The sequence below is a fragment of the Heliconius melpomene genome, chromosome 21 (genome assembly GCF_056956725.1).
Source record: "Heliconius melpomene rosina isolate 202511_hmr_F chromosome 21, ASM5695672v1, whole genome shotgun sequence".
NCBI classification, from domain to species: Eukaryota; Metazoa; Arthropoda; class Insecta; order Lepidoptera; family Nymphalidae; genus Heliconius; species Heliconius melpomene.
In genome coordinates, this window is record NC_140409.1 from 1,174,940 (window position 1) to 1,194,298 (window position 19,359).

At 35.2% G+C, this 19,359-nt stretch overlaps 1 protein-coding gene across 18 annotated transcripts in view; it reads right to left on the reverse strand.

Annotated features, from left to right (window-relative positions):
* Positions 1-19,090, reverse strand: part of LOC146526770 (zinc finger protein zfp-1-like) — a 41,452-nt gene extending 22,362 nt beyond the window's left edge. For 6 of the 18 annotated variants that reach the window (XM_085206686.1, XM_085206680.1, XM_085206678.1 and 3 more), the window contains exons 1-14: positions 18,890-19,090; positions 14,824-14,972; positions 14,418-14,512; positions 13,623-13,787; positions 12,913-12,988; positions 12,572-12,693; positions 8,032-8,208; positions 7,101-7,188; positions 6,267-6,398; positions 5,842-5,971; positions 4,817-4,967; positions 3,011-3,112; positions 2,674-2,786; positions 365-440 (exon numbers count right to left, since the gene is read on the reverse strand). In XM_085206686.1, the coding sequence (XP_085062812.1) occupies positions 365-440; positions 2,674-2,786; positions 3,011-3,112; positions 4,817-4,967; positions 5,842-5,971; positions 6,267-6,398; positions 7,101-7,188; positions 8,032-8,208; positions 12,572-12,693; positions 12,913-12,988; positions 13,623-13,787; positions 14,418-14,512; positions 14,824-14,944 (1,548 nt within the window). In that variant the 5' untranslated portion in view covers positions 14,945-14,972; positions 18,890-19,090. Of the gene's footprint in view, positions 1-364; positions 441-2,673; positions 2,787-3,010; positions 3,113-4,816; positions 4,968-5,841; positions 5,972-6,266; positions 6,399-7,100; positions 7,189-8,031; positions 8,209-12,571; positions 12,694-12,912; positions 12,989-13,622; positions 13,788-14,417; positions 14,513-14,823; positions 14,973-18,359; positions 18,642-18,790 lie in introns of those variants that run through there. The other 12 variants (XM_085206687.1, XM_085206685.1, XM_085206684.1 and 9 more) reach the window with 7 other exon arrangements.
* Between the last annotated feature and the right edge of the window lie 269 nt (positions 19,091-19,359).

The window sequence follows — 19,359 nt, forward strand, 5'->3', positions numbered from 1 at the left end:
AAAATTTAACTTTAAATTACATACAAAATAAATAATCAAAGTTATTAATAAATAACAGAATAATACAAAAAAATGTAATATAATGAATAAAACAACAAAAAAAATCCGATAAAAGAAAAAATGATAACCAAAGCTAACATTTAGATTTAAAAAAAATTAAAAGCAGTATAAAAAAAACATGCTTCCTAACAAAAGCCGAAAGCATGAATGGCTTAAGCATGAAGCTTAATCCTAAATAAAAAAAAACAAATGAACAATGAAAAAAAAAACACACACAAATAATAAAAACAAAATATATTAACATAATAAATGAAAGAATGAGTGGAAATAATGAATGATAGAAGTATTGTATTGACTGACTAACCTGGGGCTGTGACGGCGACCGGATGTTAGAGACCTGGTTAACGCCACTCGGACCTGGCATTGGACTTGGTAGATGCCTAAATTGGATATAAAAATAATTATACCATCTTGATGGTTACTTTCTTAACTATTTACAAGTTTGTTTTATATAAGGAAGGGAAGGCAAGAGGATCTCTCTTGCAATACCTAAAGAATGCAATTGCATGCAATGAAGAACCGAAAGGCTGTTGTGGGAGGCCCAAGGAGGCCATAGACCTGGAAGAGGGTGTATGGATCAGATCTTTCCCGTCCCCATGATCACGGATTTTTTTTCGGTTAATCAAAAAGTTTTCTGAGCTTATGTAGACTTCGAAATGGCGTTTGACAGAGTTGTAAGAGCGAAATTATGGGAGATTACCCCGGTACAATGTGAGTGGACTTTTGCTGCAGGCTGTAAAGTCTCTTTACAGAGATTACTCAGCCTGCGTGCTAGTAGGAGCTGGCATGTTGCCTTGGTTTGACATCCAATCGGGTGTTAAACAAGGTTGCGCCCAGCTTGATTGTTCAATTGGTATTTGGATAGCTGTCTCCAAGGAGTGAAACAAAGTGATATGGGAGTGAAAGTAGGTGACTTGAATGTGAATTGCCTGCTGTACGCAGATGATGCAGTGCTCATTGCATCATCAGAATGCGAGTTGCAGGCGTTGGTCACCACTCTGAAAGAAGGGTGTGAAAATAATGGTCTTAGCCTGAATGCGAGTAAGACAAAGATTCTGGTATTTGAAAGAAATGAAGAGAGGACAGAATGCAATGTCAGTGTAAATGGTAAGATATTAGAACAAGTGAATGAGGTGGTATACTTGGGAGGTATGTTCAGTAGAGATGGAAGATACGAGATGGATGTGGAAAGGCGTATTGAGCCTTAGCTGCATTGATGAGACGGAGAAACGTCAGCACAGCTGCGCGTTTGGCCGTACACAATGCAGTATTGTTTCCGACGTTGTTATACGGTAGCAAAACGTGGATAATACCTAAGAAGAATAAAAGAAAGATGAATGCCGTGGAGATGCGATCTCTTCGTAGAGTATGCGGAGTCAGCTTAACTGATCAAATCCGCAATGAAAAGATACACAGAATGGCAGGTACTAGCGAGGATGTCACAGTGGGAATAAAGAAGAACATGCTCAGCTGGTTTGGACACGTCGAACGAATGAGTGATGAAAGAATGGCAAAAAAGATCTATGATGGAAAAGTGAGCGGTTATAGAGGTAGGGGGACACCTCGGTTGTCCTTCGAAAACACAGTATCAAAGATACTGGAGGAAGGTCACGTAAAAAGCATGAGAATCCCCGGAGGGCATGTATGAAGAGGTTGATGACAGTGGACGAGGTGGAAGAGGTATGTAGAGACCGTAGCGTTTAGCGCTCCGTTCTCTCTGACTACCCTGCTAGGGATAAAGCGTGAAGCTATGTATGTTTATATGTATGTATCTATATATATAAAATCGAAAGGTCACTCACTCATCACGAAATCTCAGAAATTACATGTGCTAGGAATCTCAAATTTTGCATAGGAGCTACTTATAGGACGTAGGTGCTCGCTAAGATGGGAATTTGCAATATTCGATTTCTAAGGGGTTGTTATTGGGGTCGAAAGTTCGTATGAAACTTCGTTACTACAAATGCTAGGAGTCTCAAATTTTGCATAGACGTCACTAGGACGTAGTCATAGAGACAGAAATTAATAATAACATAGTTCACGCAGGCGAAGTCGCGGGCGGGCCGCTAGTCTTTTATATAAGCTAAGTATATACATTTTATTTTCTAACACACAATTACATTTATTATCTAACACTTTTAGTGATAAGGCCGCCTTTTCACATTCAATAAAGAGTTTTAATTATTATTATTATTATTACATTGTGTATGTAAATATGTTATGTAAATAAGTAACAATTAAATAAAAAATAATAATTTGAAATGTTAATTATTATAAGATTGTATACTAATTAATATTATGTATCCATCAAAAGCCTAACATTGTATAAATAATTAAATACACGGCTTTTGCGGTATATACTTATACATGATAATTTGTAGTCCCTAAAACATTTTTAACATCTAAAATATCTTTAGCATTTACATGTGTATTTACTTGTGTATAGTAACATTTGTAGAAGTCCGATTAACCAAACTCACTAAGTCACTATACTCAACTTACTCATGCATAACTTGAAGGCATTCGGATAATGTCGATAAATTAATTATTAATAATACTATTTCTATACTCGCGATCGGCGGTCGAGAATGGTAATAATCGAACTAGACCTACCTTGGACTAGGCTGTGACGCAGGGCTTTGTGCAGGAGGCGGCGGTGGAGGTACAGGACTGAGGCAGGCAAAATGCTGAGGCTGAGGTGTAGTCTCTGAGCCATCAGTTTTAGCCTAAACAAAGAAAATAATTATTAGTATATTTTTTAGAAAACGTATTAACAAGTTGAAACAAGCATATAAAATTACGACATAGTTTGATAAGAACGTAACCACTTAGTTTGGAGCGCTGAGACTGGAAACAAGAGATGGTGGTGTGGGAACATTTTTGCATATGAACGACACGATGAGTTATTTTAAATTTTATAAAATCGAAAGCTTTTAAGCATTATTATTACCTTTTTAATAACCTTCTCGACAGATTCCATGGGGGTATCTTGTTGAATGTGACTAGGTTCCCACGACGTGCTGGGCTGAACCGGAGCTGGGGGCTCACTTGGCTAAATTGAAACAAAATAAAAATATCATATCAATCACACCAAATAAACACAATCTAAAACAGGAAAACCAACAATTTATTAAAAAGCAAAAATATGAAAATATCTTCTATTTCACGCTAAAAAGCTATAGCCCTCAAAAACTCACAGGTTTCACAATAAAAAACCTAAAGCTGTTTCCCATAAACACTTTACCGATGGCATCTGGAAATAAACAAAAGAACTTTGAATGAATAATACTTTTTTAAAGACATAGTAAAAGTATATAGAAAATAGTTCTTTTGAATTTCATAAGCTTTACGCTTTCCCTTATATGACAGAGAATAAAATAAAAGAAATAAATCGGCTTTACGCTGTATCCCGCAAACAGCACAGCCGCTTAATGCTGGAGGCATTGCGTGTTGAGTGGCGGGACTCAATGCCGCACTTTGTGTCGACACCAAAGCGAACAAACCCACAAGCAGTCCTGTTTACAGTCACACCTGCGCCGTGACTGGCCTCATGACACAGAAGGTAACAAGACAGTTAAATCTAGTCTATTTCTTTTACTTCACTAGCAGAATTCACTTCACTTCACTTCACTTCACTTCACTTCACTTCACTTGAAGAAATGAAAATAATTTAAATTTAATAATTCCCCCGAGTAGGAATCGAGCCCCTAACAAGATATCGTATACTGCCAGATATTTTACAATTAAAGTATAATGTTTAAAATATTCACACTGTATGCCGCATCAGGGATGCAGATTGGACCTAGGTACCATTTTTTTACTTAATTAAACCATTCATTAATGAGAGACCATTCATTCATAATAGTAGACTATTATAAAATTCATGAAAGTCTCTTAACTTCACTCTTTTAGGAACCTTTAGGACTTAATGGCATATAATCTATATTTATGTATGACAGATACACCAGATTAAGATAAAATTTTAAAAATAAAAAAGATCTAAAATTTTATTAAGCATGCATATATATAAAAAATTGTCACTATTACCAACAAAATAATTGGTCAGTAAAAAGAAGTAAATTATCAATAGAAATATTTTAATTTACTCTCATAAATTCAAATTCAAAATATTCTTTATTCAAATAGGCAATTATTATAAGCACTTATGAATCGTCGAATGAACATATGAAGAAAAAGCTACCACCGGTTCGGAAGGCAGTTCTGCTGAGAAGAGCCGGCAAGAAACTCAACAGTTGCTCTTTTCAAAATCAATGGTACAATCTATTACATTTGCTGGCAGCTATCCTGCATTACATTCAATAGACATTAATTCCATACATGCTTATCCTCTAACGCCCAATGTTAATAATGTATCTCCGATCTCCAGTTAACGTCAATCTTGGATTTTTTGACATGTCTATCCAATCACTAACTTGCATGCCGTCCTCCATCTCTGTCTATTTCAATCTATGGTTGCAATTTATGGATTAGGATTGATTATTAACATCGGGCGTAAATACTCTTAAACAATGTAATAAGCTTTACTTGTTAGAATTTTTTTTACATATATTTTAAATTTTGGTAGTGGCAAACTAAGAATACACTGCGGAATTTTATTATATACACCCATCACCCCTCTCATGAAACACGGGGGTGTTATAAGTTTGATTTAGTTCTTAGATTAAAAGGTATTAAGTGGCATTTTCTTAATGACCAATTATTAAACCTTATTATACAACAATTACAATTATCTTACCATGACCGTCTCAGCGGGCGCATAGTCCACCGCCATAGCGGCAACCGCTTTGCGTTTCTTCGTCTGTTTCGTTTCAACCGCCTCCGTGTTGGTAATTACTGTTTCTTGATACTTGGGTGGCGTAGGCACCACCGCTGTGGGTGTGGTAGGACTGCGGAGGGGACGGGCGAAAATTATATAATTAACTAGCGGACGCGCGCAGCTTCGCTTGCTTACTTGGACCCTTAGGGGGTGAATTCTAATAAACCATGAAACACGTTATCAATGAAATATTTTTAAGAGTCTGAATTTAAAATTTTACAAAAACCGGTGGCAATTCAAAAAAACTTTCAATTCCTATTTCACCCCTTTAGGGTTAAAATTTATCAAAATCCCTTAGTGGATGTCCAGATTACGAAAATAAACACCTGTCCAAATTTCACGTTTCCAAGCACAGCGGTTACGGCTGTACGTGCGTCTTATTACCCCAGTCAGTGGGAACATGTCCTTTTATATATATAGATTATGTTATATATTCGTAAATTTAACGCAAAGGGGGAAACGGAGTGCCTTAACACTAGGTTCCCTCTGCCTACCCCTTTCTGCTCCACGTTGTGTCACGCTATTTGATTATACAACGTGCAGCTAAAAAACAACAAACATGAATATTCTTTTGACATCCATTTCTTTAAATATCGTCACACAATGATCAAATAAACGAAAAATACAAACTCTCTTGTGTCAGAAACAAGTTTTACGTATTTCACCTATTTTGACCCAGATTGTTTATGCACATGCATAACCAAACAGAGTGAAAATTTGACTATAATTGTAATCCAGCGTCATTATATCATTGTAATCTTCACTGCGTATTTTCCCACCACTTTTGGCGAGAAAGATGAGAGGGAATAAAACCCACAACCATCGAGTCCTAGTTAATACTCATACAATTATTACTTTCTGTTGAAATATAGATGTTTATAATAACACCTACAATAGAATGTACAATCATAATTATAAAGCAATATACATATATTTATACAAACCTCGGCGGAATAGGTATAGAAGATATCGAACTAATGACACCACCCATCTCCGGCTGCTTCGGCGAAGACGAAGGTAGCGGGATCTTGGCCGCGTTCTCTAAGGCCTCCAGTGATCTGGTCGAGGCTGAGCCTTAGGAGAAATAATACAACTATTTATATAACTTGGGTTCTAATACATACACCTATTACTATCCATACCTATATTATAAATTCGAAAGTAACTCTGTCTGTCTGTCTTTTACGCAATCAGGGCCAAACAATTTGTTTTTAAAAAGATTTTACTAATTAGCCATTCAACACGAAATTCTTCTGGAATTCATCGGGAAATCGGGGACGAAAGTGTCTTTATGGGAACGGATTAGCTTAACAATAGGTTGACATGTTCCCTCTACCACTCTCACGTTTCTTACACAAATTGTACATACCTTTACCACTTTGATTTGAGTTTTCAGTGTTATGTTGTGGCGAGGGTGCTGGCGTGCTCGTCTTGCTACTGCAGCCCGGCTCGGTGGCGCCAGCGAGGGACGTGCGTCGTGATGGGGAAGGTTTCTTTTTATCTATTAGTTACATATTATATATTTCTGGCTTTTTATGTAGCTATATGATAAGTTAGACATTCGCGTAGCATTTAGGTAGGTACGTGCATTTTACTTATTTATTTTAATAGAACATAATAAAGTAAATATCGTCGATTATTCTAATGTCGATCAACCGAACGACCGCTTGTCCGGACTATTCTTGCCTAATATTAATTCAAGATTAAGATTAGGCAAGAATAGTCCGGACAAGCGGTCGGATACAGAAGTCGGTTAAAAACCGATTGTTACTAGCATCCACTTGTATCTATCATTATAATTCAATTAGGTAAGAAAAAGTAGTTTCTCTACTAAATAAGACGACCTGACAAGATTGATTGCTTTTCAGTATCAATATCATCTCACAAATATCAAATTAATATTAAAATTTAAACATTAATGTTAATACTAGTTTTTGTTTGATAAAGAAAACTGCAATTACGCCACAATAAAGATCGATTACTTCATGAACGTCGAGGAGGAACGTCGACGAGGTTTGGGCACGTCGAGCGAATGAGTGATGTGAGTGCTAAGAGAGATAGGGGAAACCTCGGTTGACTTTCGAAAACACAGAAAGAGGTATGTAGAGACCGTAGCGTTTGGCGCTCCGTTCTCCGTTCTCTCTGACTATCCCGCAAGGGATAAAGCGTGAAGTTAAGTTAAGTAAGTTTTAAGAATACTCACCCAATACTGGATTGTTGGTAGGCGTCTTATTCATAACCGTCTTAGTGCAAGGCGTGCCTGAGCCCGTATGCGACGTCTTCCGACCAGGCTATAATAACGATAACCAACAAAATATTTAAAAACTAAAATGTACTAAAAAATCTAATAAAAATATCAGTATCATTGCAATTTTACTAAACACAATAGTTTATAGATAAAAAAATATGGCAAAAACAAAAAAGGTAATATTTAAAAACGGAAAGAAGATTATATTCGAAAAAACTAGAGTAACATCTTCGGCTTAATTCCATCCATATAGAAAAAAATAATAATAAAAATAAAACTAATAATTAAGGAGATTAAGCCGAAAATGCTCACATCCCTCTTAGTTAACATAAAATTTAAATTCAGTATTAAAAAAATCGTAGTTTTAAACGTGTGCGTGTAAATATAAATTCTAGGGTGTAACGGGGATGGCAGATAACTGAATTATTTTTAATTTTTTCGAAGATTTTTAATTTCATATTACAAGTCAAACATGAATCCACCTTCAACTCCATATATACGAGTGCATATCTAAATTATCCAAATATCTGCTCGTAAAACATTTTCATCAAGAAAAGTCACCGATAAACTTACAATTAGTTGTAACAACATCGACAAGCATGTCACGGGCACCAACACTCGAGTTACATACTCGTATAAAACAATATACCAATAACATTTGCTTTTGCATTTGCCTAAAACACCGATCAACCAAATCAATTAACAAACTACTGTTGGTTTTTCTTTAAATTCAATAACAAACTATGCTTACTGTCCTTAAAGTATGAATCAACCAAGTCAAATAAAAATATCACCGTTTGATTTGATATTGAGACGCGACTTTTTTAATTCCTAACAATTGACTAATATCCCCGCCATCCCCTTCCACACACCCCTTCGCACATACCCCTTTGGCTTTCGAGTTTGAGTTTGAGTTCGAGTTTGAAGTCGAGGTCGAGGTTGAGTTTGAGTTGGAGTGTGTTGGGGAGCCGTCGCCCTCCCTCTCGCTGGAGTCACTGGACTGACTGTCGTGTCCCGCGACCGGTTTGTACGGCGGTATAGTCTTCACGTTACCGCCTTTCTTCTGCCAACGTCCAATTTACCTCCATTTTAGTCACGACTAATGTGTTTATTTATTTTTTGTTTCTATTCGGTAGGACATTACGCGGTTACGTCGAATTTGGGATGGCAGTTGGCAGGGAAGACCAGACTTAAGCTACAATTGGTATTAATAGTATTTACCATCTTGTTCTAGTATTAAATGTAAATTTGTATAAATTATAGAATTTATGTAAACAACTACATCACACATTCGACAATTGCAAAGTGAAATTTGGAATAACGTTATTCGAAATTTTACAAATATTGCATGCATAGTAATGGTTTCAAGAGTCCGAGTCGTTTAAGTTAATCAAACTCTCGCTACATATATTTGCAATAATCAAATGTTACTAAAGGCGAAGTTCTGGAAGAATTGGAATAGTCCAACGCACCCGATGTAAAATTTCGAATACGTAAATAATAATTATGTCCAAGAAGGATGTTTTCAGGAAGACATGAAAATGATTGAACGTGACTGACTGACTGATTAGTATTCACTACCAATGTTCTATTATCACACGATCACCGTTAACTTTGACGAAATATTCTAAATTGCTAAGTGCATTGCGCACAAGAACTTGTCAAAACAAAACTATTGTTGGAATTAAAAGTATATCTGATTTATTTCACAAGAAACACAAATAACTAATTAGAGTCTGGCCAACAAAAGCTGAACCCGGTAAAGCGCGGTAAATTCAAATAAACTTATGCTGGTAATACCATGCATACTAGGAATTTTAAGTGTTGATACTATTATTTTTTTTTTTATATTTCTGATGAATTTATATAACCCATGGTGTAGGTCTCCGTTTCGACAAGATAGGCCGATTTTGCTTTCGTCACTTTGTTCGTTTGTTGGTATTGATTAAATACATTGCATTATTAGTCAACTCGACAGCTTGTTTGTTGTGAATGACGTGAACAGCGCATATTGAACTTCAGCTTGGTCAACTTGGAATTAACAACAGTGTTGCTGCTCAATAAATAACGGGGTTCAGCTTTTGTTGGTCAGACTCTAGCAGTTTATTTCATTAATTATGTTTATCCCAATATAAGATTTTGTATCAAATTTATAATAACCGTCATATCAATGTGACCATAGAACAATGGTATATTTGTTCATAATAAATCATGTAGACCAAATACAAATAAAAACTAAATCTCTCTACAAAATGGCTAACAGGATGTTATCCAGATTAGTTGTTTCGTTTATAATCCACTTCCTGTCTATTGAGTATGTAAATTGCAAATGTATGATAATGGATACTTATTAAATTGTTGTATTTATTTCTAATATCAGCGAGTTTTAGTTAGTCATCTATACCTATACTTATAATAAAATCGTAAGACGGTCGCTGTCTGTACTTTAGGATAAGATTTAAGATATAAAAAAAATGTTCTATCTTCTATATAAATCGTTAATATAACGTTAACGTTAATATAAATCTTTATTAACGTAATAGAACCCAAAACAATGGTTTTTGTCTGTTTGACTGTGCATTTGTTATCGCTAATCTCAGAATCGGCTAAACCGATTTAGATGCGGTTTTCACCATTGGATTCTGGCAAGCTTCCGAAAACATAGATTTTGTTACAATCGGTTGATAAATAAATAGTTATGTCAATTTATATGTACTTAATTCGACAAATTTGCTAATTGCTTTAACAGTACAGTAATTTGTAGCTAAACAAAATAAAACAATTTCTCAAAAGACTTAAATTACTTGATGAGGCCGTCGTGGCGCAGTGGCACAAGTTACTCTCGTATATATATATACACTCGTATATATATACTCTCGTATATATATATATATACGAGAGTAACTTGTGCCACTGCGCCACGACGGCCTCATATATATATATATATACTAGCGGCCCGCTCGCGGTCTCACCCGCGTGAACTATGTTATTATTAATTTCTGTCTCCATGACTACGTCCTAGTGACGTCTATGCAAAATTTGATTCCTAGAACTTGTAGTTTCTAAGATTTCGTGATGAGTGAGTGACCTTTCGATTTTATATATATAGGCATCAAAACCTATGAGGTATTTCCCAATCACAGACAGACTGTGGACGAGTACGACTCGCGCTAGAACGATTTTTTCATAATAACGCGGCCGCGTTTATAATATAGCTTTGGTGTTTTTGGTGTTTGTGGTTCCACCAGAGGGTGTCCAGGCTAATATCTGTCCGATATAGGTTTGTGGGCATATAAGTACGCAACCCCAGATCCTCGAGCCGCCACTGTTACCCATTATAGGCGTACCTATCCAGTCCGTAAGAGTGGTGTCCTTTCGCCGCCTACCCCCCTCCTTTCCTTCGCTCGCTCCTTTCTTTTACCTAACCTTCTCTCTTATTTTACCTGTCCTATTCCTCTCTCTTCGGTTTTTCCCATAACTGGGTTTGGAGGCAGGTCAGATGGCAATCGCTCCACTAAAAACCACAACTCGCCATAACATGAACCGAACAAAGAACAAACTGGGTAGGGCGTCGCCGCAAAACGACACGCAGGCACATCGCTCTACACCTGCACGGTGGCCCTTGCCCACTTGGGGTAATAAGTCCGAGGTTAGGCGGTGGGTCGTGATGAAGAGTGCATGGGTGCTGAATATTCAGCAACTCCTGGAAGTAGCTTTTCCACCTCTCTTTGCCCACTTGGGGCAAGGGCCACCGTGTCAAGTACGGGCACGGCTAAAGATGTTAGTACTCAGAAAGAAACTCCGCTTTGCAACGTGGAATATTGGCTCTCTAGCCGGACGATGCAAGGAATTCGCGGTTGTACTATTGAGAGGTCGGGTCGAGTGTGCTTTCCTCCAGGAAACTCGCTGGAACGGCAATAAGTCTCGTTGACTGTCGCTCTGACCGCTTGATGCGAGTAACCATTACCACAAACTTAATCAGTGCTTTTGTTCCCCAGGCGGGATGTAGCACGTCCGGACATGGTGGTGGAATGACAAGGTGCAGGAGGTGAAACGTGAAAAGAAGGCTGCCTTTAAGAAGTGGCGCAATCCAACTCTCTTGAAGACAGACTGGAGTACACAGTAGCTAAACGTGCCAGTAAAACAGCTATATATTGATAAACTTGAAACTGTGGAGGGGCAGAAGCTCATTTACAAACTGGCACGTTCCCGGGATAAAGCGACGCAAGATATCGTAAAATACTTACTTTGCGTCAGATTCCTAGGGCACGCTGCTCTGTAATCATGCCCTTGTGGAGGAGAGGTGGAAAAGCTACTTCCAGGAGTTGCTGAATATTCAGCACCCATGCACTCTTCATCACGACCCACCACCTAACCTCGGACTTATCCGAGCATAAGGTAAGAGCATAATCCGACGGGTTCTCTTATACGGCAGCGAATGTTGGTCAGCACTATCTCGGCACACTCAAGAGCTTCACGTCACGGATATAAAGATGCTGAGGTGGATGTGCGGCGTAACGCGGTCTGACCGCTTACGCAACACATTCATTCGAGGTAGTCTTGGGGTCCGTGACGTAGCAGATAAGCTAAGGAAGAAAAAGCAAGAGCGTCGCCTTAGATGGTTTGGCCACGTTACGCGCCGGCCTAATAACTTTGTCAGATACAAGTGCCTAACCACCGAGGACGCAAAACACCCTGTTAAGTGGAGTAAGTTGAGTAGGAAAGCAGACCCTGGCAATAGCCGGGCTTAATGCCAGCAGGAAGAACAAGAAGAATATAGCTTTGGTAAAAACCCATAAGTCTAACAATTTTAACGACTATCTTCAGTCGTGGGTTGGAACCCAAGACCCAACTCCTCAAGACATGATAATATTATATTAGTATATCAGCGTGTTTATAGTATTACTATTTAATTATTCAAATCCGCTTTTAAAAAGTAATATATACGAAATGAAGTTTATGAGAGAATGATAATGAAGATGAACATACAAACAATCCTTAACAATGACATAAATATATATATATATATATATACATATATAAATATATATATATATATATATATATATATATATATATATATATATATATATATATATATATATTGTATAGACAAATTACAAACCTTTTCAAGTTCAACTCTACTTCTTTTGTCTCTTACAGGTACTGTAACTGCTTTATGTTAACTTATTTCAATCAAAAAAATATTTTAATTTAACCGACTTCTAATAACATAACTAATTTAAAATTGATTTGAATGTACATATAAGACCTAAGCTATTTTGCCTATTATTGTATGAAACACTAATATTTAATTCCAAAACATCGTCAGTAAAATGTATTTCACTTAACTATCCTATACAAAAAATCACTATTAAATTAATACCTTTCAACATTACCTAAACCTAACCACAAAATGCACTCACCAGTTTGCTGTAGTGGTGTTGGCAGTATCCACAATACTTGACATTGTCCAGATAGTTGCCGGCCTCCTCGCAGAGCAGCCCGAGGCTCTGAGCGCAAGTCACGTGAAATTGTTGTTTACAACCTGGGGTTAAAGGGTTTTTATGGCATACAGTTTACTTCACGCATCAATTCTTTATTTAAACTTTTATTTTTTTATTGATATCTTTTATATATATATGTTTTTCAAATACATTATGCCTGATGTAATATAGCTATAATTTAGCATAACTGAGCTTTTTTAAGAATTTATTTAATTGCAATAGTTTAAAATACGGTATTTGTAACAATAACATAATCTTACCAGACTTGTTGCACTGCATACAAGCGCCGGCGTTGGCGCGATGGTTCTTGCCCAGCTCTTGGCAGATATAGCAAGTCTGTAACACATTAGCAATATTATATTTAGAAAAAATATATATGTCATTCAAGAAAAATGATGAAAATAATTCTCTACAGTTATTACGTTAGACAAAAGACATTACAAAACATATCTCGTTTTCACTCATCACCTATTTAAGAATATATTCCTTTCATTTCCGAGTTCATACCCGTATAATGCTTATACATTCAGGTGGATCAGCATTGGGTGACAGAATTGGTTACTACACTTTCACCTACCAAATAAACCTAAATAATGAAATATTTAATATTTTCATCTCCTCACTATGGTAACAAAGGAAAGTGGCGTTATTTCCGCAACGCAACGGTAGTGTGTGTTAACACACAGAACAACACGGTTTAGAGAACGGAGTGTATTAAAACAAGATTCCCAGGTTTCCTCTGCCTATTCTATTTCTTTCAAGCTAAAAAAATCATTACTATACCAGATGAACTACGACAGAAAACTTTTACGAATATTTTTTTTAAAACAAAATACTCAAAGTTTTTCGCATACTTTAAAAATCAGCTTCACGGTAAGCAGAGGGAACCTAGTGAGTGGCGAAACTCAATTCCTCACATACTTTAAGCAAACAAAAAAGTGGCAAAAATAAAAAAAAATACCAAACATACCTTATTGAATCTCTCCGGCGGTATCAATCTCAAGACAATCGGTTCCATTGAGGTGACGTTGCCAAATCTAACCTCTGGTATGTACAACGCGCACACCACGTGGGCCCAGCCCCCCGTGTCCGTACGCTTTAAAGCACCAGACTTAGATGGGCAAAGCTCACAACGCTGAAAATTACGTAATTATTAATTAGTTAGAGCTAACTAAAAATAAGTAGGGTGTGGAGGGCCTGGGATCTTCGACTGTAAACATTCTTCATTCAGACTAAATACCCAAAGTTTAATTGCTAAAGTATTCATGTGAAGTAAATAAATACATATAATAATTTTTAAAAAAATAACTTAATAACACTAAATAGATACGAAAATTCAGTAAATTAAATGCATGTTTAAATATATGAAAATACATGTTTTAAGTTAGATACTTTTCTTGTTGTCCTGGGCTTCTCCGACAGATGTTATGAAAGTATTGGATTGAAATCGAATTCCAAATAGATCGATATTACAATGTAAACATTTGGAATTTAAGGTATTTATACATTGCATTAAATTCCAGTGGACATAGAACACTCCTTCCTCCGGATTACCAATTTCGTAAACATGTATTAATAAATAGTAAATACATGTACTATTAAAAAAACGCTCACAAAAATCTATTTATGCAATGTAATCTTAATGTAAAAAAGGTTTTTTATTTCATACAAAATGCAAAGGCAAGCCGATGTCTTATGGAGGTCACATACAATATTTAAAAAATATATATAATATATTCACATTTTTAGGGTATGTATGTAATACCTTTCTTTTACTTACAACTTTCCCTTTTATATCTGGACATTCACATTTACGACAAAACCAGGGTCCAGTGGGCACGGCAATAATTCCATAGCAAGCTGAAAATAATTATACAATCAATTTAAAAATATCTATAAAAATAAATAGAAAAAGTTCATCCATGAGCTTTTTAAAAGGAAATTAGATATGATGACACAAAAACTACCAAAATGATACTATCGATTGTGATACCTTTTCAATAACTTAAATTTGAATAAGGATTCAAAATGCATCCTGCATTAACAAAAGATGATGATACTGTTGATAGCAACTGCAACTGATGATGAGACGATGACCCAATAACAACTTAGATGAATTGGCAATGATCTGATGATCAAATCAAAGGGCGTTAGGACACTAGTAGTTTTACCTTGGTGGACGGCAACGGTGCACCCGTTACCATCGCAGTAGACCAGCGGGTTGTCGGGCCAACCTCGCTCGTCGGAACATACGCAACAGCCGCCTACCATTTCTTTCATATTCTCCTTCATATTGAAGGAAGCATTCTTAAATTAAAACCTGCGGTAGTATAAACAATATGTTTAGATTTATGTAAGAAAATTTAGATTAGGTCTTTTTTTGAAGCCGTCGAGTTTACTAATAATAACCACTACTAGTATACTTCATATATATACAAAAAATACAACATTATTAACATGAAAATAGGCAAGAGTGGAAGAAATTCAGAGTTGAGAGGCCTTTGGGCATGGGAGAGTATAATAATATTATTTTCAAATTTCATACCTATTAAACTACACTAACGAGGTACTGATCAATTCAGTTGTTTGTTCATTGATTGTATCACAATCAAGTTGGATATTGAGTACCAATTGTTATAGCAGTATTCTCTATATATAATAAAACAGTAAAAATATTTTGTTTGTACATTTAATATTTCTAAAAAGAATAATAGAAAGCAAAAATATATTTTTTTAATTTCTTGTCTGTCTGTCTGTATGTATGATCACGCTATGCTCCGAAAGTACTGAACCGATTTACTTGAAACTTTCACCATTGCTTTGTTTTAACTCAACTTAACATCTTAAGTTTGTTACATCAAAATCGGTTCATTAAAAAAAAGTTATCAGCATTTGAATTAACTTTCAAACTAAGGAGGAGGATCCCAATTAAATATTTTCGATTCGGTATTTGACTCATTTATTTGATTAATAATTTTGGATTTGCTTTGATATTGGATTATTCAATTCAATTTGGGTATTTTTTGTAATATGCAATCATCACAGTTATTTTACAAAGAATATTATAACATTAATTTAACATTTAAAGCTGTTTCTGAATGAGTAAATTAAATTATTCATTGATATATGTAAATTATTCATTGATACATTTGACTGTCAATTCTGTTTATTAAATGATTAATCATGTAGTTCAAGCGGGCGAAGCCGCGGAGGACCGCTAGTATTTAAATAAGACTTTGTATCTGTCTCAGTAAAATAGAGATAATTATATAAACAATTAAGAACTCAAAATGACACTTTCATTTTGAATTCAAAAATAAGAAAAATTACACATGATCAACAAAAATTATAGATATGTATATAGACGGCTTCAAATAAAATACACAATATGATAAATAGGAGGAGTAGGATATCACTAGCAGATAAATGAAAATAGATAAAAGAAAATGATAATTTAGTTACATAATTATGATGAGTTTTTTTTTATTTATAGTGTAAATTTTAAAAGATCAATTAAAAATAAATATACACTGTGGTTAGGATATAAAATATATTTTTAATACCAAATACGAAAATGTTAATTATTTACATTAAACATTAAAATATTCTTACAATATAAAGTACCACAGTACAATTGCGTGTTGAGTTCTGCCACTCAATGCCTCCAAAATTCGGCAGAAAGTGGGGAACCTAGTGTCTTAACACTAGGTTCCATCTGCCTACCCTCCACCTGCTGTGTGCGGGATAAAGCTTGAAGGTGAATAAAAAATATAAAGTAAAAAAAATATCAAAATTATTATTCATAATCTTAAGCTTTATCATTGGATTTAATATAAACTATGATGAAAGCTATTTTTTTTATACAAATTTTACTTGACAAAAGTTTATTTTCTATATTTAATTTTGTTTAAAGTATAACCACAACTTTAGATTTCTCAACCAGAACTTCTTAAGCTATTTGAAATTTAAAAACGAATAATAATATAAATTAAAATGAAAATGCCTTTATGTTCCAAAATGTTTTACAAAATAATGTATAAAAATGCCAGTTCAGATTCCATAAAAAAATATATTTCCTAACCACACAATTTAACAATTGTAGTATATTGAAATATTAAGAAATGTATGAAAAATATTTAGAAGGCTTAAAGTTCATGACTCTGTTTTCTGATATTCGGGAGATTTCAAATATTATACATTAGGTGGAAGAAATCAATGTGATGGTGTGTCTTATATACACTTGTCATCATTCCATAGGCCTCCCCCAGGATACTCAAAGGTTGGCATAGGGGACTTAATGTTTAGAGGAGAAACCCCCGGGGCACCCTGAAGGCGACGGCGGCTCGCAACAGGCGGGCCTTCCACCGAGGCGTCGTAGTAGTATGCGTGAGCGATCCTGCAGCGTCTCATTTTGGTGGAGGGGGTTTTCACTGGGTTTTAGTTGGTAGGATTGGTTTCACCGGTGAGTCCCACAGTACCGCTCATTCATCTGCGTAAATGCATTTCCCAGTGATAAAAAAGGGGACTTAACGTTGAAAGACTCCAATCCCCAGTTTCGAAACAATATGTATTGAGTCACACTACTGAACACAGTAGTTTGTCTCACTACCGACGAAATGAAATTAATTCATTCACCCCTGAGCAGCGTTGCCAGAAGCCCCGATTTTGTCAGGATGTCCCGATTTTTAGCCCAAAAATGAATGTCCCGATCGGGACAGATATAGGATAGTATTTCACATAGTGTGAGAAATCTTTTTTAATTAGTTTCAAAGAAATACAAATTTGTTTATTCATAAGTACCTACGCTGCCCCTAAGTGACATTTACAGTGAGATTGCACTGCAACTGCCTAATATATAATATTTATTACAATTCCTTGTCTACCTATTATCTAACACAACTCCATATAACTTGCTATCAGTATAATTAGTGTTAATAGTTTATCTAATACTGTATAGCTATGATGTATTATTAGATAACACCCACTGTACATGTATATAAATAAAAATTAAATCTTTACAATTTTATTAATTGCATTAGGGATTTTGTTTATGTTTACATTTAAATGAAGTAATACAACAATACTTTCCCCAAGTGAAGCTTGCATCTAAAACTATAGTATTTATAGTCAGACAGCTCCTACACCTCCACAACCATCTCAAATGGTGAAATTTAAATTCCATATAAAAACAATATCTGTTTCAAATTTAAACAATGTTCAGTTTTTTAGTTCTATTAATAGAACAATGAATCACAAAAGCAAACTGGGAGAGTCCCCACATACTTCAAGCATAAAATATTTAAAAAAATATGGCTTATTCTCTCATTCTACCACTTTTATATGTATTTTTTTACATATACCGTATAACCGTGTAGAACTCAACACCATGCTGTCTTTTACACAACAATATTCATGATTTCTTTAAATAAAATAAAAAATAATGTTGACTGATCAGATAAAGCTTAGCAAAAGACATATATTCAAATACATAATAGGGATGATTAATATTAGTTATTATTATAATATTACAATAATTTCATCTCCATTGTCCCAATAATTAACAGTGCATATAATATTAAAACCTGAGTTTGATAATAACAAATTATAGAGTGCACACATTTATAGAAAATTATTTTTCCTAAGTAATTTCTGCTTCTCTGTTATATATAAAATAAAAAAAATAAAATATACTAAAGTAAAACCTTACCACAAGAAAATGGCTACTCTTCAGCACTTTAGAACTGTGGAAGATAAGTCTTTTTTCACTGTAACATAGTGTGTATGGGATTTCTGAGCCAACCAGGAGATGTTAGTTTACCAACACCGGAAGCGACCTTGCAGTCGTAGAGCGCGGGGTGAACTGTTGCTTGCCATGTGCACAGTGCAACAGCACTGCATCAATCAATACCATATTTTATGGATCCAACCAACCAACCTGCGTAGACACGCCCCTCGTATACCTACGTTACGCAACCGACCTAGATACGCACTAACAAAAGAAAAAATCTAGCATATTATCACCGTTTCATCATTCAACACGGGCATAGGGCATTTCGATACAATCCGAACTGGCATTTAATAGATGAAAAATCGGGCATGATCATGAAAATGTAGCTTCCATCCAACATTTATATTTACCAAGAAAATAACACATCCGCTCATTGTTGAGGAATATAGAAATCCCGGCACTAATTCATTCATAATTTCTTTTGATTACTGACAAGCATGTCACCTCACCTGCTCCTAGCGTTATCAAATAAAAATGAAGTCAACACACACGTTTGGCGTTAATATTTACTTTTAGTAACATAAAAACTCAAATATAATATTAAAATTGAGCCAATTTTGTAATAATACACTTCTCCACCATGTTTTAATCTTTGGCTTCCATTAGACACAACTCACAAGCCATGTTGATTACTGATTGGATGCATTTTGGTTTTAGAATTTGTTTTGTTGATACAAATGCACTATGGCATTTACGGAGCTGGTAACACAATACCCTTCCTAGTAAAAGAACCAATTTTTTTTTTTCATTTATTTATGTACCACTCAAGATAGAAAGTACAGAAAACTTATGACAACAGAAAGAATTTGTATAATGAATAACTTATATCTAATAGAGATCTCTACCAGAAACCCTTGAATGTAGATGTTACTAAAAATGATTCGGGTGCGGTATTTTAATATTATGTTAATAATAATAA